Consider the following 14,367-nt stretch of genomic DNA (forward strand, 5'->3'; position numbering starts at 1 on the left):
CAGCTCTCTGCAGCTTCCTTTCAGGTAGCTGTAGAGGGCGATGAGGTCTCCCCTCAGTCTCCTCTTCTCCAGACTAAACAATCCCAGTTCCCTCAGCCGCTCCTCATACGACCTGTGCTCCAGACCCTGCACCAGCTCCGTTGCCCTTCTCTGGACACGGTCGGGTAATTCAATGTCCTCTTTGTAGTGAGGGGCCCATTCAGAATTTGTAGTATTCTAAATAAAAAGACTGAACTGCTCAGTGATAGAAATGTCATTACCTGTTTATTTACCAGTAGCGAGAACTCCTGCTAGTTTGTAACCCACAGGTGAGCTGCGTTAGTGCTGCCGTGCACATTTGTACCAGAGACAGACCTCTGCAGCTTCCCGGGGCCCTTGGAACACCTTTCGACCTCATCTTCCCTCTCTTTGTGACTGTTTACCGTTTGTGCCACAAGAGAGCACTCTTGCTCTAACTACGGCACTGTTCCCTCCGCGCTGAGGAGCGAAGGGTGGCCTGGGAAGGCGCGGGCAGCACGGGGAGCTCTGGCTGATGGGGCCGGGGAGTGCCGGGACGCCAACGGTGTAGGTGAGTGTCGAACTACAGCTGCTGTAACTAGTTTCCTACATCAGGGATCCCCAACCTTTCCTTCACCACCGACACCCTTTAAATACCATCTGTGGCCGAGGACCACCAAGACTTAATTTAAAGCACTAGACTGCATCAAATATTTGTTTTCTCATGAAGGGTCTTCAAATTTGAAGAGAAGGGGAAATAAGTTAATCTGCTAATGCACACACTCCTATTATAATATTGCAATGATTCTATATGAATTTAAAATAATAGCATCAACACTCTTCTTGCTCAAATGGCCCATTTTATGGTTATTTTAACGGGCTGGTTCCGAATCTGATGCCAGTTTTTACATTAAAATTTGATGAAAGGTTTTTACAATTCTTCTCACCTGCTCCCTTGTTTGTCTGTGTTCAGTCACCATATATTTTTGTTTACGGGTCCAGGGCCACCACTTGGAGGAACAGACTTCAGCCCCGTTGTGGCCCTAAAGAGGGCCATTGGGTTAAGAAAATGTCTTTAAGAGAAAAACCGCCCAGTTGAAGTGGGTCCCACCAACCATAGTAGCAGCCAACACACGAGTGTGTCAGGGCAGGTGAGGGGGGCTGGGGTATGAGAGGAGCACTGAGGCAAGGGGGCTGTGGGAAGAGGAGGCACAGTGCTTGCCGTGGGCCAGAACAAATGTTTCGGGGCCGGACGTTCCCCACCCCCACTTTAAGCCTTCGCGGACCCCCAGTGACCACATCACGGACCCCCAGGGGTCTGTGGACCACAGGTTGAGAATCACCGGACTAAATTTTCTGCTTTTTCCCTATCCCCAATCCAGACTGCTGTAGGTAACTGGCCAAGAGTTGAGCTGAGCTGAAAAACTCACTCCAAGTTTTGCGCCGAGTTTCACGACCGCGTTTCACTCTGCCATTCTTCCCTCCTGTTGCAGGGGTAGGGCCGCCCTCGGGGCATGCCCGGCTTCCTGACCGGAGACCTACGCGGCCCCAGCTCCGCAGAGCCGGCAGCCGCGACCGGGACCAGCCGCATACCGCGGCGGGGAGAGGCGGCGGCGGGCTCCCCGCCGGAAGTGACGGGACGCTGCTGCTCCTGCTAATGGCCGCCGCGCCCGGGGGCACTCGCCACCCCAGCCCGCGGCCGGGCACGGCTCCCTCCCCGCGGCGGCGGCACCACCAACCCGCCGCCACACCGTTCGCGGGGCCGCGCGCCCCCCGCAGGCGACGCCACCGGCGGCCGCAGCTCCCTCCGCGCGCGGCCGCGTCACCGCCCGCCCCAACCACCGCGCGGGGCCGGCCCCCAGCGGCCCTGGAAGGCCCCGCCGCATTCCTCGGGCAGGGCAGGGCAGGGCACGGCCCGACCCGGCCATGCCCGGCTGGCAGACCGGCAGCACCGCCCCGCCCCAGGTCCGGACGAGGCCGCCCTGCCAGGCGCGGTGGCACCGCCGGCTCCTCGCCCCGCCCCCGGACCCGCCCCCCGCGCGGCGGCCTTAGCGGCGGCGGCGGCGCCCGGTGCCCAGTGCCCAGAGCGGCGGTTGGCGGCGGCGTGATGGCGGCGACGGGCGCGGAGCGGCTCCGCGATGGCAGCTGCTACTTCCAGCGCTCCCGGCTCATCTGGATGATCGCCATCGCCTTCGGCATGATCGTCCTCGGCGTAAGGAGGGGGGGGGCGGGCGGGCGGGCGGGCGGGCGCGGGAAGCTGCAAAACTCGAGGGCTGGATCGGGCCTGCCCTGGGTTTGCTGCTTCCCCAGTAGCGGCGGCCCTCGGCGGGACGCGCGGATAGCTCGGGGCTTGTGGAACATACTTCCTGAATAATCTCAATGTCCGTGGAAACGCCACTTCCTAAAGTAAACTGGGAGAAAGAGGAAACTAAAAATGCTGCTTTGCCAGGTCAGCTTGTGAGGTAGCTGAAGAAATCCATGAAAGAAATTCTGAAAAAAACCAACCTCGAATCAGGTTCCCAGCTGAAGCAAGGCTGTGGCACTGAGGGCATACCGCGTCCCTGGCTGGGACTGCAGCCACCCAAGCGCGGTAGCTTGTGATGCAGGTAGCCTGTGACACTGTCTTCTACATTCACAGAACTGAAACCGCATTGGGTGTCAATAAAACTCACTCTGGGACAGCTGTCGGTTATATCAATAAATAAGGTGCATTTACAAATGATGGCTTTAGTTACAGATTACATTAACTGATAATGTTGTTGGAAAAAAGGCTAGGTCAGTCACCATGCTGCCAGAATTTCTAAAAATGGACTTCAGCTACAACAGGTCAGATTACTAGAGTGGGGAGATTAATGACAGTTTTGATACTGTACAAGTTTATGAAGTCATCCATTGACTTCCACATGTTTTTCTTCTATTTGCATGGATTTTCTACACATAAGAGTCACCACTGAATAAATGATGGTTAAAGCAAACCAAACAGCTCACAAAACAGCTTTTGGACTGTTTCAAGAAACAGTTTAAATACATCATCTTGCCACATCCTTAGCATAGCCAGATTTAGATGTAGTTAGAAACTACAGCACTGATACCAGAAAGATGAGCCAGTGTGAGCATTTGGCCCAGCTTGGTGTTTACGTCCCCAATGGACTCTAAAGTACACAGCTCACTGACTACCTCCTTGTTAAAAGGTAGATGGTACAACTGCTAGTTGCGGACAACTCGGTGACAGGAAAGATACCCAAACATGGCGTGCACCTTGGGTCCTGAGCTTCGGCTCAATTGTCTTCTGTGCTCTGTTCAAAATAACAAAATCTGACATTTTATTTTTTAACGGCAAAGGAAGAAAGACTGGTCTGCTAGTTCTAGATAAGTAGTCATTCCTCCTTCTCAGTTTAGTCATTGTTTGAATTCTTCAGGTGAGTTGCATCTGACTAACTTCTGCAGTACAAAGACAATGTAGTTTTTGCTGCTACCATGCGTAAAGGTAATAAGTGGCATTTAAATTGTAAGATCAATGTGAAGATGCATTCTTGGTACACAGATAGTAACCTTAAATTTAGCACTTTGGTATCTTGTATGTCAAGCAAAATAAATTTAATGGGTTTGAATCTTCTTAATAAGTGTGCTTTAGAAGGCTAGTGGTCTTGATGAGGAGTATGGGTCTCAGGCAAGTTTAATGGAATGGAAGAGCTGAAATACTATGAACTCATGAGCCCCAAACCACATTTGGCAGGGGGAGGAAAAAGAAAGCTAATTTGAAGGTTAAATTGATAGTCATTATATCCTGAAGTAAGCTAACTTTTCTTTTTTTTTTTTTTTTTTAAAGTGGGTAACACTTTGGCCTTCAACTATACCTTATAGCTATTTGGGAATATTTGGTACCTTCCTTAATTATTTAGTGGAAAACCACCACAAATGGGTTTGCTATGGGTAAGTCATATTTGACTTTATAATTATTTGCACCTCTCCTGTTGTCTCTCTTGGACTCTTCTGCTTAGTCTGTGTTAACAAGCTTTCCTGTAACCCAGTTCTTAATTACATTTAAGAGCTCTCCTTTCAAGCTCATTACAACTAAGGATGTGGGGTAATAAGTATGTGGAGGACTAGACAGGCTAAGACCAGTATGAAAGTTTAAAAATTCAACTTAGAATTTAGCATCTGTGTTGTTACAATGAGAAAGGGGGAAAGATACTACTTTTAGAGACTAGTTATTAGTCCATATGTAAGCTTATCAGTTGTTACTCGAGTAGTCTAATTCTCTCTGTTCCACACCCCCCCCAAGATTCAATTGACGTTTTCTACCCTGCCATTAATTTATCCTAATCCTGTCCATGTGACAAGTAACCTGCTGAAGAAACTGCATAGTGCTAAGTTTTGCTGTGTTACAAAACTTAGGTTTTGTTACTTTAACAAAAGAGCTGGAAAACACTTCCCTGTAACCAGTTCTCTCACTTGCTGACTTCCTGTAAAGACAGGAAGATATCAAAACTTTGTTGTTTACCATGCATCATGTAGAAGATGAGCCTTCATCTTTGCTCAGAGCATCTCTTGCTGTTAGCAAGGTATTGAGATCCTAACTGAATATCCTGTGTACTTTTTTTTAAAAAAAGCTTCTATATGAAAATTTGTAGACCAAGTTTGACTAATCAAGTCATATATTCTGAATCCGTACACACAGTTTTTGTAGAATTAAACCTATAAAAACTTCAGTAACTCATTAGGACCACTAAAAATATTTGTGTGAGTAAAAATATAGACTTTGCATGCTTAATAAGATTAATTTATACTGCTTTCAGTAAACATTTGGTTTTTTGGCTTAATCTACGTGCTGAAAGTTTTGGAAACATGCAGTGGATACTTGAATTGGCAGGTCCAGGCATATTGCATGAGTTAAAGTTCCTCTAATTTTCTCAGTGGACTTCAGTTTCTTTTAAGACTCAAATGTTATGTTTCTATGATTAGAAACACTCCTCACTTTCTAGCTTAAAGTGAGATGCCACGTCTATGCTTCTGGTTTTACATTCTCTGCATAATGCATCTTGGATACAACAGTCTACTCCCTAATTTTAAACAAAACAAAACATGTTTTCTTTTTATTAGGTTCTGGGTATCCTGGTTGATTCACATAGTAGAAGCCTTCTACGGTGTTAAGTTATGTCAGTAAGTTGCCTTCCACTCACCCCAACATAGATTCTCTGAAAAGTTGTTTCTGATACAAGTGACATGAAGCTACAGGACTCATTTTGGTGGTTCTTAGCAGCGATACTAGTTCAGAGGATACTGATAAAATTCTTGCTGCAGTGATAGTTTGCTATCCTCCACAAGAGGTTACTGCAGATTCTGCTAGTAGTTACTGTTGTACAGGGTGACAAAAGCAAGTGACGGCAACTTGCAGAACTGGCAGCAGCAAGGTTTGACAGAGCTTGTCTGTCTGCCTCTGAACTCACTATTCACTGAGTAACATTGTGCTTGTACAAAGCAGAGGGAACAATAGGTAGTGTAGAAATAGTCTGGTAACTTCAGGTGTTATAACTTCATCAGATTTTACCTCATCTGAATTTTGAAATTGCTAATTACCTCCTTAAATTATTGCATCTATATTGTGAGAATACAACTGAACACTTCCATTTGGGACTGTTTAAGATCTACTTGTATCTGCTGGTTTGTGGGATAAAGCATTTAGACTTAGTCGGCCTTACTTTTATAGTCTGATTAGTCAGAATTAGGATGTTGGGCTATTTGGAAAGGCATGCTGTCCAAACACATCACCCTTCTGTTCATTTGAATTTTGTTTGTAATAATTCAGAAGAATGTAGATATTGATATTAATGCTCTACAGATTAGATGGCCAATCTGTTTGCCACTGTAAGAATGGTGGTTTTCCACTTGATTTAGTTCAGTTCAGAGCTGTCTGTCACAGGCTTCTCAGGTAACATGTCTGAGAGGCAAAGGGATTTTCTTCCATGGAAAGCTATTTAAGGTGGTTCTGGAGATAACAGAATATGGATGAACAATTTCTTGCCTTCAGAATAGAAGTCAGTAATTTTTTACCAGGCTCCAGTTTTAAATTATAGCTTTAAGGTTAAAACTTTAACGCTGATTCTGCAGATAGGTATATAGGTTTAAGGTGATTTTTAAGTGAGAGTGAACTTGACCACCAGTGATTGTACTAAATGGGTGTATTGTAGTCAAGTTAGAGTAGCGTTAAAGCCCACAAGAAAGAGAGAGCATAGATTGCCTGCCCATTGTCATCTCTTCAGGTATATTTATGTAGATTACTAAACAGTTGTACTTTACTATGAGCACCAAACACCATATACTTTAGTGACATAAGTGATGTCTACTTACTAGCATCACAAAAGAAGCATGAGGAAGAACTAGCAAGGAAGCAGATACACATTTGTTAATCCATAGGAGTACTGTCATTGGCTGTTGGCCTGTATTTCTGCATATGGTCTATTCAAGTAAGCTTACTTATTTATATAAAGTAAATTTCTTAAGCCCTACTTTTCCAATTTTTGGACTCAATTGGAAACACTGCAGCTGGAAATCTAAACCAAAGATTTTCATGGTAGAACAGTTTAAGAATAAACATCAAGAAATGTGTTTATCAACACTTGCTGTGTAATCATTTTGTACTTGTAGAGGTAATTAACAGCTGAACTATTCTAGCAAAGGTCAGTAGAGGGAGCTCCCTTGTAAACTAATGTGTTAGAGCACATTGGGTACAATTGCTTACTGGAAATGTGTAATCCGTTGGTTTGCTATCATGTTTATACTCATTCGACTGAATTTTCAAAGAAAAGTATTTCTCAACAACAGTGAAGTGGAGGAAAAGGTGACACTCTGTAACATACAGAAAAATTCACTTATGCTAAGTTAGAGCTAACTGACATAGGAAGGTCTCAGTTTCATAAATCACATCAGGTGTCTTCAGCCCCCTGTACCCATATTTTTCTAGCCACAAATGCAAGTAACAGTGCTTCTTCATGCTGCATTGCACAGTAATTGTCAGGCCTCTTTGCCCTGCTAGCATACAGTCTACCTTCAGTGCCTGTAGTCTACAAGAAGTTATGCACAGACTTGTCTATTAAGATTAGTATTAAGCTACTCATTTATTGGTTATTTGTACATAAACTTCTAGGATAAGTTATTTTAAATAGCATAGACTGAGATTGCAATTTATATGTTATTGAGGAAATTGTATGCATGAAAGTTTTGAAAGAACCTTTGTTCCATAGATAGCTTAAAATCCACTAAAATCACAAGAACTGGTACATTTAGTTAGTACAGAAAGTAAGTCTCAGATTGAAATTAATGATGCTAAGTTCAAATGTTTTAATCAAATCTGATGTATCAAGGATGGGCAGAAATACCTAACCTTACTTTGCAAGTATCACAGTATAGTCTGCAAGACCATAAGGTTTTTGACACATCTTATGCTTCTGTTAATGTTACAGATCTAAAGGAATCACTGACCCAGCAATTCAGTTTCACTGGTTCATTCAGACGCTTTTATTTGGATATGCTTCCTTTGGTCTTCTGGTGTCTTACAAACCTTCAGCCAAGAAGCACTACTAGAAGTCAGTGAAAGAAATCACTTCTCACATTCCTCATCCTCATTTTTCAGAAGATCCTCACTTACAAGTCTTGGTGTTGTCATTAGCTAAATTACATTCCTGCTACATGATGCAGTGCTCTTCTACCCAAGTAACTCTCATCTCACTAAATAAGATAGTTACAATTCACAGGGCCCTGTGGATAGTTCGATAGAAGTTCAGCCCTTCAGTCCTGGCATTGCCAAAGTTTAATCCCATTTGTTATGCAAGAAGCCAGAAGTTGCTTCTCTGCAGTTTTTGACATAGACTATATACTCTGATTCTCATTGATAAGACCCTGACAGCTGGCAGTAATGATTGATAAATTACTTTTTCATGTGGAGGAATTTTCTTCTACAACTGGGAGAGTTATTTATAGCCACAATGCAACATGCACCTGTTTTGGTATAGGATTTAAACTTACTGTATTTTCTCTACAGGATATTTTACTGGCTGCATAGCTGTTGTTAGAGCCTGGTCTTTGTACTTTGTTTTGTAAACTTATTTTCTTCCACAAAGGACAGACCACTGTTGCTGCAAGCACAGTGAAAAGACCAAGTCTCAGTTCCAGATGAGGTGCAGTGATGAACTGGGATACATAAAGCACTTTAATAAATATGCCTTAAATTTCATGCAGCATGACCTCATCTTTTGAATGAAGATTTTAATCTTTGAGTTAGTATAGCATAAAGTAGTAATCCTGTAGGCTTGAGGGCAGCTTTTTCAAAAAGTAATTTATTATTAAGAAAAAAACCCTAGTATTCCAAAACCTAGCTTCAAATTTATATTTATGAATGAAATTAGATACAGTGCATAAACATACGCCACTGTTTCCCAGATGCTGATGGTCTCTCAACCACAGATTTCAGGACATCTTAAGCACCTCTTAAGAGTACTTCATGTCTGTATAGTGAGCCTTTTATCATATTGTCTTCTACTTTTGACTGAACAAGAACATAGTCTGTCTTATTACTTCTTAAAGCACTAAAACAAATACTTAAAGTACTAGCTGTGGTGTGGTGAAGTTTTACTGTGTCATCTGTGGTGCTACTGTTTTAGAAGAAAGGACAAGAAAAGGTGGTTCTTCCTCTAAGAAACGGTTCCAGGAGGCAGTAACAAATAAACATGCCTTGTGCAGTACTTGCAGACTGTAACATGGAGAAGTCTTACTCAAGCACAGGTACATAAAGTTTTTGCTTTTCAGTGGGTACTAAGATGATGGAGAACTGAAGGGCTTGAAGTGGTGGTTTGGTTTGGATTTTTTCTTTGTGTTTTTTTTAATGGTAAACTGATAACATTTTGTAGAGAAGTAGAAGCTTGTATTTAGTGGCTAGAAATCCAACATAAATGCCCAAGTTTTACTGTGTAACCTTTTATCTTAGTCTGTGACCCTGGAATAAAGATCTCTTAAAAAGTGAAGTTGTTTTTCTTTTTAATTTATCCTGGACATAAATGTCTATACAAAATATATAGGTACCATCTTTACACCAGTATCAAACATATGGAACAGAAGATTCAGCTGGCTGTATGCTTTCTGGAGTAAGGCCCACAGAAGTCTGGTATTCCTAACAGGGCAAGGTATTCATGTGACTTATTTCTACAAAAAAAAGTCATTCTCCATGGCACTAAAACATGTAGAGGTATAATACTTTGTGTTTCAAGATGAATTCTAATTGAACACTTAATGAGCATTAATGTAAGAATGTGAAGGGATAAAAAGAATAACTGGTTGAACATTTTCATGATTCTTGTACAGAGGAAAAGGAGTAACAGTAATGCCGAGGGTAGTTAAAAACTTAGGAAAGGTAGTAAAAGACTTTTTTTCTTCTTAATAGGTATTTTTGTCTGTTCTTGTTTCCTACTGTTCACTTCCCATCAGTAAAGATGTAAATAAGGTCAGAACTACTACACAAGCTTCCCCTCCCACTGCCAGTCTGCACACCAGGCACTTGTGACACTCACCATCATGGCTTCCACAGTCCTTCCTGAGGGCTCTGCAGTGGCTATAGTTAAAGCACAGCTCTGAGAAGTTAACTGCTTACTTACAGGCTCAAGGAGTAGGGCTTCCTTTTAGAGGGGCAATGGTAAAAGCTTCCTCAGTGCAGCCCAAGGGAGATGAAAAAAAAAGGTCAATTTGTAACTGACTTAGTTAAAAAATATTTCCAGGTCAGAACAAGTTTTAGCCAGACACTGGCATTGGCAGGGTTTTGTTTTGAAGCTTCTCTGGGTTTTTTTGGGGGTGGGGTTGTTTTTTTTTTGGAGTTTTGGTTTTGTGGGGGGCTTTTTGGTGTTTTTTTTTTTAACTTGACAGATCTCGGCAGCTTTCTGTTTGGAGGTTGTTGGGCATTGCCTATCAAACATTTTAGAAATGCAACTACATTGCGTTTGGCTACCTTCAGACACTTTGAAACATTGCCTTACTTGGCAGCAGTTCAATTTTTCCACTTGTTTAAAAAAAAAAAAGTATTTACTCTTAGCCTCTCTAAGCAGCATGGATGCCTGTTTTCTAATGTTTTTGAAGCCCATGAGTTCCCCAACTCAAAATCTGAGAAGCCTGGGATAAGAAATGTGGACTAGCTTTTAATGTAAAATAGCCTTGATGAAAAGAAAGAAACCCACAGAACAATGAGATTCAAAATAATACTGAGATGCTGTTTCTGAATATTTGTTTGTAGCATCCCTAACATTGCAACAAGATAAACATACCATGATACTTGACAAGTTAAGCCTGCAGAAGCATGAATGCAGGTCAGCACCCCACTAAACCCATAGAGACATACATTCATGGCTAGTAACAGGCTCTTTGGAAACAGCACTGGTTATACCAGGCATAAGTATTTCTGCAGGCTATCCAAATGGTGACAATAAAGGATTACTCTTAATCGCATAAAGTAATTCTTTCCACTGCAAAATACTCTTTCCACAACAAAAGGAGAAAGCAACAGAAATGTACCCTTATGTTCTTATAGCAGCTCACAGGCTAGGCTGAGTGTCAAACCATCTCCCACATCAGCACTCAATGCACCAGGCCTGCCAAAAGAAAACACTTGTAAATGTTAGTACTTCATTGTAAAAGAATGTTTCAAAATATTACTTCCCACCAAAAGGAAAACCAAATGAAACAGAAGTGTTTTTGCTATTAAAGAATACCACTAAATAGGAAGGTAAATCACCGAGAAAGGTAAGCTGACATTGGGAAATGTTTTCCAGGATAGATATTTCTGCCAACTAGGCTGTTTGGCTGTACTGAAGAGAAATAAATGCCATTTAGCCATCCATTTCAAAATGAAAACATAAAAACCCCACTTTGCTATGAAAGCCTATGTGCAACACTGGGTATGCTTTATACTAGTAATGTAAAGTAGGTGCCAAAAAAATTTAAAACAGCATCTGTTTGTTCTAGGCACATACAAAAATAAAGCATTATTTATTTGACCTGCATTTATGAAATTATTTCTTTTGATCATCAAAGTCACAAATAGCCACATTACTTACAACAGTGGTTTTATGCTGTGATTGCTTGGTAACTTTGTTGCAGGAGAAAACACAAACTACCAAGATCCATTTTCACCTTTAAATCATAATATATGGAATACATGGAAATGAATGTAATGTGCTTCTTAAAGTAAGGTGAGCAATCCAGATCAGCATGTTTGGCAAATCACTGCTTAAATCAAGCTCTGTCACTGAGAAGCTGAGTCAGAAAATGCAGCATAAGCTCAGAAACTTTGCTGGGTCTGAACAGGGGCAATGAGATGTCTCCCATCCATTTCCAAGAACTATTTCTAAAGCCTTAAGGGTTGTAGCTCATTTTTGCAGTGAGTGATGAAAAACCTCTCTCAGAATCACAGTATGTTGTCTTCTTTTACATCTCATTCACTCTGACCTAGATTTTTCTAAACAGAACAGGAGTCAGCTGGGCCAGTCTTTGGAAATACCCAAGTGTTGGTTCATTAAGGACATTTAATTTGCCCTCGAGCTGGGCAGCTGGTTTCCCGAATGGCAATAGAGCCCAGTTAAAGCTGGGGGAATGGCCTCCTTGACCATGGTTATAGAATCTGCAGGTATATCAACCAAGTACATCAATCAAGTTTGACCACTATAGGCAAGGTCTTTGAAGTCCTACAGTCTGCTGCTTGTGGGCATTCTGGCACAGTCTCCGGGGTGGGGGGACAGAAATTGCAGATCTGCAGAAATACAGCAGATTTTAGAGGAACATGTTATGGAAAACAACTTTTAGCTCACTGATTTTAAGGCTTCCAGGCAAATGACCTTTGCAAAGAAAAGCAGTAACTAAATGTAAAAGGAGTAAGCTTTAGAAATCTTTTTTCTTACATTATTAATAGCAGGAATATTAATCAATAGATATTGTTTTATACAGCACAGGTGCTCTAGGAACCATACTAACATTTCAGTGCAGTATTCACAGGTGCTCTAGGAACAATACTGAAAACAAGTAACCATGATGATCGAAGATTGCATCAGTGAGCAGCAATGTCAGAAGAGGAACCGGAGCGGGACGAGAAGAACTAGTTGGAGCTGCGGAATATAATGGACTTTTGAAATTGATGATGAATTAGTATTGTATTGCATATTATGAAGAATCATATAAGACGCTTTTTGTCAGCTGTTGTCACTTACTGAGGTGATGGCTCAACTCTGAGTTGTTAATAAAGCAAGCCTAGAGATACACACAGTCTGGTAAAATCCTTTAACACTAAATGCAGTTATGTTTCCATGAATGATATAATCTGAATTATATGTTCCTTTTTTATTTATTCATCATGTTTGATTAAAGAGAGGAGAACATCAGTTCATATTTTTTCATTACAGTACTGCTGTATGTAAGCCCTTGTTAATGAGGCCATCAGTCTCACTTCACTATTTACAAGGCTACGCAGTTATAAAAATCCTTTGCTTTTTTGGTTGTTAATTACAAGCTTGTACATTTTTATTCACTTGCCTCCCAGCAGGCGATTTCCACATACAAAATAAAGAGATTTTTCTAGAGGTTTTTTTTAATAACTCCACTCATCCGAGGACTTCATGAAAACTTTTGGCATATGGCCAGCAGCCTACACATTCAGTTTATCTTGTCAGCAACATGTTTATTCAGACTGGTGCACATATGCAAGGCCTGCATCAACAGCTCAAGACATTGTCATGGTTTGGTGAAAGCAAAATAAACAAAAAGCCCCTCAGTATTTCCTTTACTATTGCTCTTCAGAGAAGAGGCAGTAGCATGTCACAACCTATATGCTGTGCTGGACCTTAGGAGGCCCCTGCAACTCCAAGCATAACTAGTGCATACACACAGAGCTAGGAAGGAGAAAAGAGAAGTATAAGAAATACTCTTGTAGCATTTATCAAGCATTCTTCAAGACTGTTCTCTTAAACCAAAACCTCATAGGTGCCCCAAGGGAACAGACAGGGAGACAAATTTACCAGGTTTAGAAACCCCACAAATTAAAATCTCCTCCTAAAGACACTAGACTTCTTATCAAAAGAAAAACTGCCTGCAAACAACACCTTTTTGCACAAATTTCAGAAGCATGAAAAATTAAAAAGTAATTAAAATGAAAAAACCCCAGTGAATAAGATTACCTGAATCTAGAAGAGCTTTCAGACACCACTAACAGCACAGCTGAAACCCCTCACCAACATACCCTTCCCCTAGGGCCAGGCCAAGCCCCTCATATCCTTTCTGTGATGCACTCAGGTGGGGTTAATCTGGCTCTGCCCCTTATGGACTTGCTCAACTCTTCCTTTCTTCAGTGACATGGGCTGTATGGGTTTAGGGACCTTGTTGTTATGTATTATTATTATTGAATTAATTTAAAATATTCATATTTTATTAGAGTGTTTTCTAGCCACAGCCACCAATTTTTGCTGCAGCTTTATTTTATATAAATAATGTGCTTTTGAACAATGGGAAATTCATCAGCTCAGGATGGCATAACATTCAGCAGGATTCCCCCTCTATTGGGATGTAGCAAAAAGTTGGGAGCACAGGAAAGCACAGGTTTGTAATAGAAAGAAACTCTGCAAACTTCAGTATTCTATATGTGGCAGACTGCTTACAGTTAAAGAAACAACAAAGAAGGTAACAGGAGAACTGAGGCCATCAAATAAATGACTGGCAGGATTTACAGCCCAACCCTGAAGTCAAGACCGATCACTAAACCACATGCCTAGGTCTGGATCTAGCAGAAGTTTGATTTGCATGTCAAATGCACCTACTGCATTTTAGGATGGGAAAGGAGGAACACATATTTCTACATCTTCCAAAAGCAGTAGGCTAGATGGCAAGGTGCTACTTGTGAGGACAGGCCACCTGTAAGGGAGATGAACTTTTCCTGATGTTATGTAAACATGTACTGGCAAAGCTTTAGATATTAATCCAGAGTTAACAGGACCTGGATGAAGAAGTTAAGGAATCAATATGGGAAGAGATTTTGTTTCAGTTAAAGATACACTTTGTTTTCTTCAGTCCTTGGAAGAAGTTGTGCTGTTGCCCTGCCAAACCTTGTATTCACAGGTCTGTTCTCAAAGCTGAGTAGTTTAGTTCTAGTGGAATTATCTGGGTCAAAGCATCCTCTTCCACTGGAGACACAAACATGCATTTTAGCTGGTGGAGTCTGCTGCACCCTGAAATCAAAGGACTGGTTACCAAAGTTCATATTATTTGTGATGAGTATCTCTGAGACTGGATTCACCAGGCATCGTGGACTTAATTCACCCACACAAACCCAGTCCAGGATACTTCTGC

General features: G+C 41.7%; 1 protein-coding gene across 2 annotated transcripts; it reads left to right on the forward strand.

Annotated features, from left to right (window-relative positions):
• The first annotated feature begins 2,071 nt into the window (after positions 1 to 2,071).
• Positions 2,072 to 9,017, forward strand: TMEM254 (transmembrane protein 254). 2 transcript variants are annotated; one of them, XM_074907117.1, is made up of 4 exons: positions 2,072 to 2,209; positions 3,827 to 3,930; positions 5,101 to 5,160; positions 7,461 to 9,017. In XM_074907117.1, exons 1-4 carry the CDS (start codon positions 2,105 to 2,107, stop codon positions 7,579 to 7,581), a joined length of 390 nt encoding a protein of 129 aa, XP_074763218.1. In that variant the 5' UTR covers positions 2,072 to 2,104; the 3' UTR covers positions 7,582 to 9,017. The 2 variants fall into 2 exon arrangements, with proteins under 2 accessions (XP_074763218.1, XP_074763219.1); XM_074907118.1 differs by lacking the exon at positions 5,101 to 5,160.
• The last annotated feature ends 5,350 nt before the right edge of the window (positions 9,018 to 14,367 follow it).

This window comes from Athene noctua, chromosome 5 (genome assembly GCF_965140245.1).
Source record: "Athene noctua chromosome 5, bAthNoc1.hap1.1, whole genome shotgun sequence".
Taxonomy (NCBI): Eukaryota; Metazoa; Chordata; class Aves; order Strigiformes; family Strigidae; genus Athene; species Athene noctua.